We start from the raw sequence: 14,074 nt of genomic DNA on the forward strand, positions 1-14,074 counted from the left end.
AGGGGAAATCAGGCAGGGACAGCCATAGCCTGGGTTCACCTATGCCCCTATCTTGCCTCACTGGCTGCCATACACCAGAGAGTCTGGCTGGAGTAAAAGAAGAACTGCCCATAGGCAACCTGGACAGACCTGTGCTCAAATCCTGCTTCTGCCACTTCCCAGCTGTGTGGCCACAGACAAGCGGTGTAACCACTCTCAGCTTCAGTTTCTTCCCTTATAAAATCACAATGAAACCTCCCTGACAACAGCATTTTTCTTATGAATCGATAATCTGGGCAACTGACACACAGTATGTGCTCGGTAAGCATTAGCTCTCTTTATCATCACTTGACTGGTGGTGGCTCTCTCTTCAGCTACAAAACGAGGGTAACATGTGCTTCATAAGGTTATTTTATGAGTTAAATAAAATATGCCTTCTCTCATGCATTCCTTTGTCAGCCAGCATTTACCAAGCAGCTCCCGTGTGCTGGGTTCTGGATGCTGGAGATTGAGCTCCTGGAGCAAGACACACTTCCCGCCCTTGAGGCATTAGGCCTGATGGGGAATCAGATTTGAAATACGCAAATGATGCAAACAAGTGTCTGAGTATAGTTGTGGGGAGTGCCAACTACATGTAGGGCTCAGCACTGTGCCTGACATGGTACAAGTGGAAGGTGGTTATTCTTATGATTTCATTATAGTTTAGGCTTATACATATCTCTGTTGTGGCCTAATACAGTACTGAAAAGATTTCTGTGGATTTGTGCATTGTTAACTGTAGGAAACTTGCTGCTTGTGCTGTGGTTTTCGTTGTGGGAGTGAAAGGCTATTTATATGGAGGTTCTTTCTAGGCATTGCCTAGGCTCAAGGTCTCCCCACGTCATTGGAGCCAGGAGGCTTCCTTTTGAGGGGTGCTTTACCCAGTCCTCAGCAGGTATGGCCTTGGCTCACACTCCTGGGTCTTGAGGAGTAGGCAGGTGTGGGCATCTGCACGTTTTGTAGAGGGGAATTATGAACTCTGTGGGCCTCAGTTTGCAGAGCACCACTCAGGGATCCACCTCCAGGAACCCAAGAGGAGGCCCAGTGTCCAGCACCTGTCCTCACAGGGCAGCATAGGGTGCACCTTTCATGTTGAGGGTGTTACTTGAGAAAAGGCAACTCCCTCTGTGTTTCTGATGACCAGTGGGTGGGAACATGGGTGCAGCAGCCTGATAGACCTGGGTTCAAATTCCATCACCCTTACTGTGAGGCCTTGGGCAGGTTTCTTAATCTCTCTGAGCTTTAGTTTTCTCCTCCTACTTTCCAGGGTTGGTGGCAGGATCCCATGAGACAGAAGGGAAGTTTCTGTCTTGGATTTGATCCCCCGGGAGCAAGTTTCCTTTCCCCCCATCCTACTCTCCAGTTTCTCTGCTCCTAGGCTGAGCTTTCACTCTGCCACTCTGAGCCAGCTGGGCCGAAGTCTGCACATTGCGTCTGGAATAAAGCTGCCCTATGTCCCACATCTCTTCACTCCCTGCCGTGCACTAGAGGATGCTTTTTGTTGTGGGTGAAGCCGTAATAGCATTTTCAGGATTGCCATTGCTGACACTTCAGGGTGGTAACTGAGTTACATGTTTAAGAGGGGAGAAGAAAAACAAGGTGAAGAGAAAGAATAAATCTGTGGATTCAAACTCACCAAACTTGGAGTTTCTCTACAAGGGAAATTATTTCTAATTATTAAAATTTTGGAAACATGGTACCACCAGGAAGAAAGGAAGTGGTAATGGCTCCTGTGAGAAGCATTAGCATATGTTTCTGTGATTTAACAGTTTCCCGTAACAATGTGCATCTATTTTAAAAGCAGACGAATGACTCATGGTATCTAGCACCAGTGCTCCACTGTAACGACAGGAAGTGTGTACTCTGGAGGGGGCAGGCTTGGGTTCGACTCCTGTCTCTATCATTTACCAGCTGCATGACCTTGAGCAAGTTACACATCCTCTCTGAGTTTCCTTTTCCTTCTCTGTAAAATAGCTTGTTAGAAGGATAAATCAGATAATGAACATATAACTCTTAGTGCAGTGCTCATCTATCCATGCACAAACCCTCACAACTTTTATATAATTAACCAAGTTAATTCCAATGTTTGTAATAATTCTTAGTTGTTTAATAGTAAATTTTTAAGGCTATAAATTTCCCCCTGATTACCACTTTGGTCAGAACCCATAAGTTTTGATATGCAGTATTCTCCTTGTCATTGTCTTCGAATAGATTCTTCAAAGAGATTTTTTATTTTTTCTTTGACCTAAGAGTTACATGAGTGTGTGTGTGCATGCGTGTGTGTTTTCAAATGGTTAGGTTTTTTTCTGTATTTATTGTTAAATCCTAGATGTAGTAAGGTCAATGAAAGTAGATAATACAGCATTTACTTTTTAGGACTTACTGAGGTTTTCTTTATATCACAATCAATTTTTGTACTCCATGGGTACCTGAAAAGAACTATATTTTCATTTATAGAAAACCAAGTTTGTTATTGTTATTATTATTATTAGACAGAGTCCTGCTCTGTTGCCCAGGCTGGCAACAGATCGGTGGCCCGATCTTAGCTCACTGCAACCTCCGCCTCCTGGGTTCAAGTGATTCTCCTATCTCAGCCTCCCAAGTAGCTGGGATTACAGGTGCCCACCACCACACCTGACTAATTTTGTGTTTTTGGTAGAGATGGGCTTTCACCATGTTAGCCAAGCTGGTTTTGAACTCCTGACCTCAGGTGATCCTGACCTCCCAAAGTGCTGAGATTATAGGCATGAGCCACCATGCCTAGCCTTTTTTTTTTTTTTTTTTTTTTGAGACAGCCTCTTGCTCTGTCACCCAGGCTGGAGTGCAATGGCACAATCTCAGCTCACTGCAGCCTCCACCTCCTGGGCTCAAGCGATCCTCCTGCTTCAGCTTTCCAAATAGCTGGGACTACAGGTATGCACCACCATGGCCAGCTAATTTTTGTATTTTTTGTAGAGACGGAGTTTTGCCATGTTGCCCAGGCTGGTCCCGAGCTCCTAGGCTCAAGCAATCTGCTCACCCTGGCCTCCCAAAGTGGTAGGATTACAGGCATGAACCACCATGCTCTTCCCCAAGCTTGTTAACGTTGTTACCGTAATACTATATCATTGCATTAATATATATATATGTGTATATGTGTATATATATGTGTATGATGTATACATTTATACTTATATAAATTCTGGAAAAGACATACCAAAGCCTCCCTCTATGGTTGTGTTTTTGTTGAACTCACTTTTCATTTCTAACTTTTTTATACTATGTATAATTTGATGTATTGTTTCTTTATGCATATAAATTTATAACCATTAGATCTTCTCGATCACCTGGGCTTTTGTTTTTTAGAGCAAGCACTCTTCCTTGCTTTGCTTAATGTTTTCTGGGTTGAATTCTGCTTTATGTCACTTCTACTGCCCAACTCTGCCAGTGTGGTGGGCACAACAGCAGTGCTCCTGGAGGGCAGCTGAAAGGACATTCCATTCTTGGCCCATGCACATCTCCAGGTGTCTGAAGCTCGGCCCTGCAGCTAGTCAGCCAGCTAAGAGCTGTGTAGTGGCTGCATATCCAGCGGCCCTTCCCCTTCCCCAGCCAGGCAGTTTGTCCTCAAATCCCCCCAGCTTATCACTGGCCTGCGATGGATCTTATTAAGATCCTTTTAGACATAGGTTTGATCTTCAAAAGCTGTGCAAACTACATATGACTATTTCTGTAACATAGCCATATTTTTATTTCACATCTTTTTTTCTTATTAAGCACCATTGGCCAAATTCTCTAGCTTTAGTTCTTTGTACTGAGAGCTGTTGCTTTTTTAATTTTTTCTTTTGTTTCTTAGTTAATGTATGATGAGGTAGGGGTAGGGGAACAAATAGACAGACAGCTGGGCAAATAAAGAAGAAACTGAATTCAGCCCAAATGGGTGTTCTCCTGGACGTGGCACCTTAGACCTATTAAACTTCAGCAGTTGGTAAGAAACACAAGTATTCATCCCTTTCATGTCCCGTTATTTTCTAGTTGGATTACAGGTAAAAGCCTTATTGCTGGAGAGTATTTGAACTAGAAATGCTAAAATCTTGCCAGCATACATTTTGGTTGTTGCTCAGATGTTTGATTTATAGTTGGGCAGTGCTGTGTGAAAAAATTAGTAATCAGGATTGGAATTAAAGTCCAAATATTATCTCAGTTTTCCATAAGTCACCCTTTATATTTTTTAGCAGATCAGTACTATTTTGTGCTATTTTGTTCTGGTTTGTGGTAAGCTCCTTCTGTCATGAAATATCTTCTTTAATTTTAGGAATCTATCTTCTGGATTTAATCTACATTGATTCTGCATATCCTGCCTCAGGCAGCATCATGGAAAACGAACAAAGATCCAATCAGATGAACAATATTCTTCGAATAATTGCTGATTTACAAGTTTCCTGCAGCTATGGTTAGTACCCTTTTTGTTAGAATTGTGAAATCTTACCTCATTGAAATTTGGGTCTTATCAGTGAGAGAGCTCTAGAAACCAAAGAACTACAAAGTTCTTCATTTTAATATCTCGAGCATCAAACATGTACTAGATCCTTTTATATGTAGTTTTGATTTTCAAAAGCTGTGCAAACTAGGTGTTACTATTTCTGTATTACAGGTGAGGAAATTGAGGCTGAAAACAGTTTAGTCACTTGTCCACAATCACACGTCTAATGAGTGGCAGAGCCCAGGTCTTTCTGGCTCCTGGGTCATTCATGCATGAAGAGCTTTCTGGGCAGCTCTCCTCCAAGCAGATTTGGGGATCAGGCTTCTTTGTTCTGTGACCCTGCCATCTCCCATGGCCTCAGAATCCTCCACTGGACTCTGCATCCAGCTGGCAGGTGCAGGATGAGAGAGAACCACACATGGGTGGGTTTTATGGGCCAGGCTTGCAAGCAGTGCAGGCCACTTTTGCTGACAGGGACTAGGAAATATAATCTAACTGTGGGCCTAGGAGAAGGGAAATGATGTGGTGAGCGACTGGCCACACTCTGCTGCACGTGGCCAGATCCACAGTGCGCCCATGATGGTGGGTGTGTAAGAGGGATGGAGAAAGTCATTGGAGATGATATCAGAATGCTGGATGGGCCATCCATTTGGGGATTGATTTCACCCGAGAAGATGGCAGACTTGGGGTGTGGAGCTTGACTGTGAGCCAGGTGCTGAAGTCTTCTGGGAATTAGCACTGATGAGCAGGCGGCCAGTCAGCGGAAGTCAGCTGTGAAGGGGGTGTGGCGCATGGGGGTGGGGCTCTAGGCACCTGCCTCTGGGGAGCAAGGTTTTCACAAGACGGCAGAGGAGTAAAAGTCTAGAAGCACCAACGGGGCGTGGTAGGAAGGAACCCAGCCTCACCTGCTGTGTATAGGTTGTGAGAAAATCCACAGCCTCCATTTGGGAACGTCACAGGGAAGCCAGGGTGGGTTCACCAAAGCAAGAGCCCTGCTCACCAGCCCCTCCACAGCATCCCTAGGCAGGGTGGGGGTTCCCACACTTCAGGGCAGCTTTCCTCTGACAGGAGGGGTAGGAGGCACCTGTATTCCCAGGGCAGATTTCTCCTGGCCCAGGCCTTCTCCAACACAAATACATTGATACTTGTTCCGCTGGCCAGCAGAGCAACCAGACATGGGCTTCAGGGTCAGATAGACTCCGGTTCCTATTCCAGCTTTGTCTCTTGAAAAGTCACTTTCTCCCCTTGAAGGTTTTCTCATGCATAAAAATGGGGATAGGATTCATGCAGAGCCCTTAGCACAGTCCCTGGCATTTCATGAGAGCCCAGCAGATGCTCTCTTACCACTGTTCACCTTCACCTGCGTCATCTCCACCATCAGCTTTGTAAAACAGGTGTCATCCTCACTTCAGAGAGAGGACACTGAGGCTTCAGAGAAACAAAATGATCTGCTCAGAATCTCGCTATGAAGGGCCAGAGCTATCAGGTGTTCCTGCTGCACCTGGACGCACCTCTCCAGAAAGTGAGGGTCCTCTCCACCCTCTTTTCTGCTCCTCTTCACGACCTCCTCTACTCCCTCCACCTCTCCCCTTGGCTTGTTCTGTCCCACCCAGTGGCCCTCTCAGAAGGAGTGCAGTGACTGTTTGTGAAGGTCTGCAGAGAGCAGCTGACACCAGTCCCTCCAGAGACGGGCAACACTATGTGGCAGAAGCCTTCCATCACCTGGAGTCCAAACCCAGCTCTGCCCTTCTCAGCAATGTGACCTGTGCAGGTTGCCACAGTTTCTTCCTATGTGCAATGGGGATATTGTTTCTCCCACGTGAGGCACGTGTGAAGGTTAACAAAGATGACTCCTATAAAATTACCTGCTGCAGAGCCTGGCACAGGCATGTTCAGGGACCTCTCCCTTTCTTCCTAGGATGCAGCAGGTCCAGTCATAGGCCAGCTTCTGGGTTAGGCCTCCACACCTGGCTGGACAGGGTCTGTTCATTCATTCTTGTCTTCATGTCACACAGCTGGTGGGTAGATATAGGAGGCTTGCCCATTTACTCCAATGGAAACCTGTTTTAGGGCACAGACACCTGGCTCTGGTCTGTTCTGGAGGCCAGGGAGCCATCTTTCCCCAGTTCCTGATATCTGAGTGGAGGTGCAGCTCCTCCTTCCTGGCTAAAAAAAAAATGGTGGCCTCAGAGTGTGGTGACTAAGGCCCAGGCATCTGGGAGGCACTCCTTGAGGGCAGAACCCAGGCCTGATGATCCCTCTGTTCCAGTGGCCAGCACAGGGCCAGTCCCCAAAGAGCATCAGCAACTGCTGGAAGAGTGAATGAGGCTCAGTATCCCGGGAGCATCTAAAATCGTGATTTCTGTACTCCTCATCTGGGGGCCTAAAGATGGGGAGAGCCTAAAGTTTCTGGATTTGGTCCACCTTTTGCAGATCACCTCACCACCCTGCCCCATGTGCAGAAGTACCTGAAGTCTGTACGCTACATTGAAGAGCTCCAGAAGTTTGTGGAAGACGACAACTACAAGTAAGTCCCCACCTACTCCTGCGTCAGGCCTCCCAGCCCCACTTTTGTCCTTAGTGCTCAGGTCCCTGCAAGTGGCCTAGCCCTTGTTGGGACCAGTGAGTAGCCACCTGCAGGGCTTATCAGAATCCACGGCAGTAGCGCCCAGGCCCCAGCACACACAAGCACACGTGTGCAGTGTTACCTTCAACCTCACAGCCCCGCAGTGGTGATGTCTGAACAGCTCTCATACCCATCTCTGCCCCATCCTTATAGGCCCCCCAGTTCAGAGGAAGGTGTTGTGTTAACTTCTTAGTGTGGCTTTCCCACATGGCGTGGATAATATGAACTTGGACCCCACAGCTGTGAATGGCACAGGCTTGGTGTTCTGGTTCTCACAAGTGACTCCCCCACCCACAGTGCTGGGTGGCAAGGCAGCTTCTAGCCATATCTCCAGACCAGCAAACAGAGTTCTCCAAGAGCCTGTTTCATGGATGAGACAGTTCCTTATAACTCTCAGCTCTCTGCAGTATTCAAGGCCCTACCTCCTTCCCTGTAGAACCCCTGTGGAGTAGACCCAGTTCTCATAACAAACCCATGGGCCCTTTGGCCTCATCTTCCACTAACCCTGCTGAGGCCTTCAGTTCTTTCTTCATTTGTGGCATCTTGGAATTTATCCAGCATTTCTATGTATTTGGAGGGAAAAGAAGGATTTTTTCGTGTTAACCCTGTCTGCCATACTGCTTGGAAGTCCTCTTGGCCCATTTTCAGCTTGAGACTAAGAACCTCAGTACTTTTTCATATGACCTGGTATTAAGGCAAGTCCCAGCCATCTTATAATCAATTATTTACCACTTAAATGTCAACTTCACATTCACAGATGGTCCCCAACTTAGGATGGTTCAACTTAACGATTTTTCAACTTTACAGTGGTGCGAAAGCAACGCACATTCAGTAGAAACTGTTCTTTGAGTACCCATACAGCCATTCTGTTTTTCATTTTCAGCACGGTATTTAATAAATGCCATGAGATATTCAACACTTCCTTATAAAATAGGCTTTGTGTTAGACGATTTTGTACGCTCATATAAGTGTTCTGGGCACATTTAAGGTAGGCTAGGCTAAGCTATGGTGTTTGGTAGGTTAAATGTATTAAATGCATTTTTGGCTTGTAATATTTCCAACTTATGATGGGTTTATTGGGATGTATCCCCATTGCAAATTGAGGAGCATCTGTATTCTTTTAAATCTTATCTTATAGTGGCTTCCAGTATGCCATGATTCCTTGGAATCTTGTTATTCCAGTATATTTTTTCTCTCTTCCAGTTTTGTGTCTGTGAATTTAATTAGCCAGACTACATGGTCTTCATCTAAGATAGTGAAAACTGTAGAGAACTGTAGCCATAGAAACAACCCCCACGTTACCCACAATTCACTCACCAGGAAAGACCCTAAGGGGAACGGATGTTCAAGCAGTGTCCCACCTGGTCAGCTTTACAGGCATGGTCTGCAGCCGTGGCTATAAACCAGAGTCACCTGGGAAACTCTCTAACCATCCAGATGTCTGGGGTGGGGCCTGAAAATCTGTATTTTTTCAAAGCTCCCTAGGTGGTTCTAATGATCTTTTGGAACATAGACATAATGCTTTTAGTTGTTTTATATAATAATTTGTTAAAATATACGCCTAATGCTAAATGATGAGTTAATGGGTGCAGCACACCAACATGGCACATGGATACATATGTAACAAACCTGCACATTGTGCACATGTACCCTAAAACTTAAAGTACAGTAAATAAATAAATAAAAGAAAAAATATAATATGAAATTGTGATCTATTACCTTATAGTAACAACAATAGATGAAAGCCAGAGATTACCATTAAAATTATGCTTACCACAAATCAAGTTCATTTTATTTATTTACAAAGCATTTGCTCTTCCTGAAAAGAGTGCCCTGGAGTACAAAATTATTCCCACTTAGTTTCTGGGATAATATTTTCCATTTATGCACCAGTATTGTGATAAAGGAGACAATGGTTTTTCATTAACACTAATATGCTTTAGAGAGAAAAATGCCCTATAAATACTTCTGACCATGAGATAATCTTTGGACAAGCTGCAAATCATGAGTAATTACTCCTTCTACTTTGAAGGAGTAACGCCCCAGCACCTGATGCTAAACAGCAGTCAGCCTAGCTCTTTGTTGTGGTCAAAGTGGACAAACCCAGGGAGGAGGCCTGCATTCTCACCCCCGGCCCTCAGACCATCAAGGGAGTTCCTCCCCAGGGAGATCCTGGCTCCAAGGGGCAAGAGATGGGCAGAGCTTGTGATTCTGCTTGAGGACCCACACTCCATGGCCCAACTGACATCTGGAGGCTGGCTCCTCACCCACAAGGATGCAATGGCTTAGTTATTACATTAGTGGCATTGCATTGCTGACATTCTCCCCCATCTGCTTTGGAGATATTATGCCAAGAGGTCCAACCAGTGCTTTATTTCCCACAGCCTTTATTCTATTTTATTTTATTTAAGAAAAATTACCCAATTTCCCATTACCTAGAAAGCATGACCATTAGCATTAAGTGAACATACTTTTGGACATTTTTCTATGCATAGAAAATATATATATATGTAGGGAAGGATGGATAGATGGATGGATAGAAGGATAGAATATTAAAATTGGATTCCACTACACTGGCTATTTTTAATTTAAAATACTAACTTTAATTTCATTTTAATTTAACTAGAAAAAAACTTTCATGTGAAAAAAAAATGCTGCTCTTTAAATATTTATTTACCAAAAGAGAGATTATTTTCCAAAAGAGCCTTCCAAAGTTAATAAAAGAGGGCCGGGCACGGTGGCTCATGCCTGTTCACGCCTGTAATCCCAGCACTTTGGAAGGCCAAGGAGGGCAGATCACCTGAAGTCAGGAGTTCAAGACCAGCCTGACCAATATGGTGAAACCCCATCTCTACTAAAAATACAAAAATTAGTCAGGCATGGTGGCTCACGCCTGTAGTCCTAGCTACTCGGGAGGCTGAGGCAAGAGAATCACTTGAACCTGGGAGGCAGAGGTTGCAGTGAGCTGAGATTGCGCCACTGCACTCCAGCCTGGGTGACAGAGTGAGACTCCATCTCAAAAAAAATAATGATAATAAAAGAGGTCAGGAAAAACATTAGGAGGCTTGAGTCAATAAGTTTTATTTTAACTAGGTTTCCATTGTGAACAGTGTCAGCCAACTCAGGTTATGAAAGATGAGAATATTAGCCCTCTCCCCTTCCTTAACCTCCACTTCACCAGCTTCCAACTTTTTGTTAGTTATGTTATTATTACCACATAGTCCAAGTCTATAACATAAACATGTTCAGGAATCATAATTCTTACTGTTTAGTATTTTTAAACAGATTCAGTTTTTACCACCTGTTGTTTCTCCATAGCTTCTCCATTCCTGCAGTCTTTATTTTAATCAGTCCCTTAATTTAGCTGCATTTCATCAGGAAGTAGGTCCCTCTACCTGCTGCTCCACCAAAAAAATAAAAATGCTCACAGGGCCCGCATGCCCTGCATTCCCTCAGAGAAATGTCTGCATTGGACTGGACCCGGCCTTGCTGGCTGCCCTCCTTTGCTTCTCTCCCTCAGCACTGCAGGCTGTGTGCCGTTGCCTCTGGGCTTTGGGTGTTGCTGTAGAGAATGAGCCCGTCTGATTTTTTTTTCCCTCTTGTTAAGGGTCTTGTCTACCTGGTAGGTGAAGAATTCCTTAAAGTTCAAAAGCTTCATAAGAGAATGCCTCAGAGTAGAGGGTTCTGTACCAGATCTCCCCAGACCATGATGTCGTCATCTTTCTTCATGGCAGAAGAATTCCTTTTGTTTATATCTTTGACTACTTGTGTGCCATTTCGTGGCGTCTCTCTTCCAGGGATTCCAGGAATCCGTGTTGGATGCTCTCTGCCCATCATAGCCATTCACTTCTTGCTAGCAGTGGCAATCTCCATCTTGTTCATCAGCTGTCACTGGGATTGTCTCTTTCTACTTAGGTATTCATTCAGCACTCTCTTATTTCAGTCCTGGATTTGTTCCCCCTAGGTCTTCAATCTCGTTTTTTCTTCTCATTCCTTTGTTTTAGCATCTCATTTTTCAGGTTTTGTTTTACTTGTGTTTCCACTGCTCTAAGCACTTGATGGGATTTCCTCTGCTCTTGGGGCTGCCTTCTTGGTTGGGCCATTGGGCAATACTCGCCTGTTCTCTTTCCTTCTTTTGCAAGAGTATGTTGGCTGTATTGCCATTCCATTTCTTTTCTTCTGGCTCCCATTTGAGAGGCTCTGTCTGGATGTTCCATGGCTGTAATATGAGGGTGGGAGAGATGTCTGGCCCTCCTCCCATGTGTGTGAGAGGGGAATCCCTTACTGCTAGCTGGGAGGTCCAGGGGTTTTAGTCTTTCTCCTCTTCTGTAGCCTGGGGGAGTAGAAGGCTCAGGCTCTGTGGAGGCAGTAAGCAAGCAGTCTGTTTCACATATGTGTTTTCTGGCAAAAGGCCTATGTTGGAGTTTCCTTCACCTCGTTGGGGAGCTGTATCCCATTCCAGAAAGAGATACTCTCAGGTTTCACATCATGCCCCATGGAGCCTTCATTTCCATCAGAGGAGCTGCCATGCTCTCCACCTGTTTCCTTAGCATCTGGTGCCATTCAGCAGAGGGAACGATAAGGACCCCCACTCAGACCCAGTGAGACCTGTCATTGGGCTTGACAGGAGCCATGCCATGATGCAACTCTTGGTCCAGTTTCAGAATCCTCTTTTTCTTTCCTTGACTCTAATTCTTTGAAGTTCATGGCTTTAAATTATGCCCCTTCCCTTGTTTAGTTGCACCTGGTGAGTTATTTTACTCGTAAGCTTTTATAATTTTTTGTTGGTTTTGGGAGGAGAGGGAGAGTCTGGCATCTAGTCTCACTCTGTCATTTTCACCCAGAAGTTCTTAATCGGTGCTTTAAAAAGATATATTGAAGGGCCAGTCCTCATAGCATGTCTGTTGCCTTGTCCCTCTCTAAGGGCATCTGATGATGGGGAGTGCAGTGTAATGATTAAACACTCTGGTTCAGAGGCCACGTGCGGTGGCTCATGCCTGTAATCCCAGCACTTTGGGAGGCCGAAGCGGGCTGGTCACTTGAGCTCAGGAGTTCGAGACCAGCCTGGCCAACATGGTGAAACCCCATCTCTACTAAAAATACAAAAATTAGCCAGGCATGGTGGCACACGCCTGTAATCCCACCTACTCGGGAGGCTGAGGCATGAGAATCGCTTGAACCTGGGAGGCAGAGGCTGCAGTGAGCCGAGATCTTGCCACTGCACTCTAGCCTGGGCAACGGAGCAAGACTGTCTCAAAAAAGGGGAGGCCGAGGCGGGCAGATCATAAGGTCAAGAGATTGAGACCATCCTGGCCAACATGGTGAAACCCCGTCTCTACTAAAAATACAAAAATTAGCTGGGGTTGGGGATGCATGCCTGTATTCCTAGCCAGCTACTTGGGAGGCTGAGGCAGGAGAATCACTTGAACCCGGGAGGCGGAGGGTGCAGTGAACCTAGATTGCGCCACTGCATTCCAGCCTGGCAACAGAGCAAGACTCCATCTAAAAAAAAAAGAAAGAAAGAAAAAAAGAAAAAAAAACCTAACTCTGGTTCAGGGTCACACAGTCCTGGGTTTGATCCCCTACTCTGCCACTTGCTAATCCTATGAATTTGGGGAAGCTGCTTAACCTCACCACTCCTCAGTTTCCTCATCTAGAAAATGTACTGGTTCAGAGTGAACACATCTGTGCTCAGTAGACAGTAGGCCACACTCAACTCCTTTTCACTTTATCTTAACCATTGTTTCTTGGCTGTGGAAACCCCCTGGAGACCTCAGAGGGAAGTGACTGTGATCTGGAGCAGATCTCACAGTATTCCTGGCTTCTGTGACTATAGTAGCTTTTCCCAGCCCGAAACAGGTTCCTGTGTGGTAAACCAGAGCCCATCTGATCTTATGAAAATCTTTGTTTTCAGACTGTCGCTCAGAATCGAACCAGGAAGCAGCTCTCCAAGACTAGTCTCTTCCAAGGAAGATCTTGCAGGTATCGTAGCTACCTTGAGTGGGAGCAAACCCACTTTAATAGCCTAATTGTGGCTGCCAGAGTTGGCCTTGACTGGGGAGCCCAAGGGCAAGTCAAGTTTGCAGCTTAGCAGACTCAGCTATCCCTGTTCACAGCCCTCCTGCACCAACCTGCCCAGGCTCCTGATCATGGGGGACTTCTGTGGTTGCCCTCTGTGCCAGGGCTCCCTGGAAGAGCCTGAGTGTTAGAGCCTGGGCCTGAACAGCCCCAAGAGAGGCAGGATCAGAGCCCCAAGTTGGGAGCGCACACAAGGTAGAGAAAGCCCCAGCATCTTCTCCAGGCTCTGCAGACCCTTAGCTGGGCTGCTGTCCAGGCTTGGGTTTATGTGCCCTGGAGGGATGGGGAGGATGCCCAGGGTATTTGGTGCCACCAGATTCAGGTGGCTCATCAGACTTGTGAAACACACATACACTGTCCCCTAGTGATTTGAGCCCAGGCTTTGCAGTCAAGCCCGAGCTCTGCCGTTTCCTGGCTTTGTTGCTTTACCTGTAATCTTCAGTGGCCTCATCCACAGAATGAAGATGAGGACTTACCTTCCCGGGTTGTTGTGATGCCTGAGTAAGCTCATGCCTGCCTGTAAAGTGCTCTGCTCACACTGACATTGTGAAAGTGCACTCAGTGTTGGCTGCTTCATCGTTGCTATTTAATGGTTACTTTTTACTCATATTCCAACTGACTCTCAGCAACAGGAGCTGATCTCCGTCGGGGGCGTGGGGGGTCAAGGGGAACCCAACAGCACTTCCTCCCCCTGGTTTGCGCTCTAGGTCATACCACCCTGGGTTCTAGGCCACTGCAGTCTTGGACAAGTGACTTAACCCCTTTGGGCCTCATTTTTTTTTTTCTTTAACCTATAAAACGGGATGATGAAACCTTCCTCCCAGGAACGTTGGAATGTCAAAAACAAAATACTATTTGGAAGGCACTCGGCTCAGAGTCTGATGTGCCGTGTT

General features: G+C 45.8%; 1 protein-coding gene across 9 annotated transcripts in view; it reads left to right on the plus strand.

The window, feature by feature from the left end:
* The window catches only part of RALGPS1 (Ral GEF with PH domain and SH3 binding motif 1), a 300,052-nt gene that overhangs the window by 237,857 nt on the left and 48,121 nt on the right, over positions 1–14,074 (plus strand). For all 9 annotated transcript variants that reach the window (XM_030817835.1, XM_030817841.1, XM_030817832.1 and 6 more), the window contains exons 9-11: positions 4,310–4,447; positions 6,911–7,004; positions 13,018–13,085. In XM_030817835.1, the coding sequence (XP_030673695.1) occupies positions 4,310–4,447; positions 6,911–7,004; positions 13,018–13,085 (300 nt within the window). The remainder of the gene's footprint in view (positions 1–4,309; positions 4,448–6,910; positions 7,005–13,017; positions 13,086–14,074) is intronic.

The sequence above is a fragment of the Nomascus leucogenys genome, chromosome 8, assembly GCF_006542625.1.
Source record: "Nomascus leucogenys isolate Asia chromosome 8, Asia_NLE_v1, whole genome shotgun sequence".
NCBI lineage: Eukaryota > Metazoa > Chordata > Mammalia > Primates > Hylobatidae > Nomascus > Nomascus leucogenys.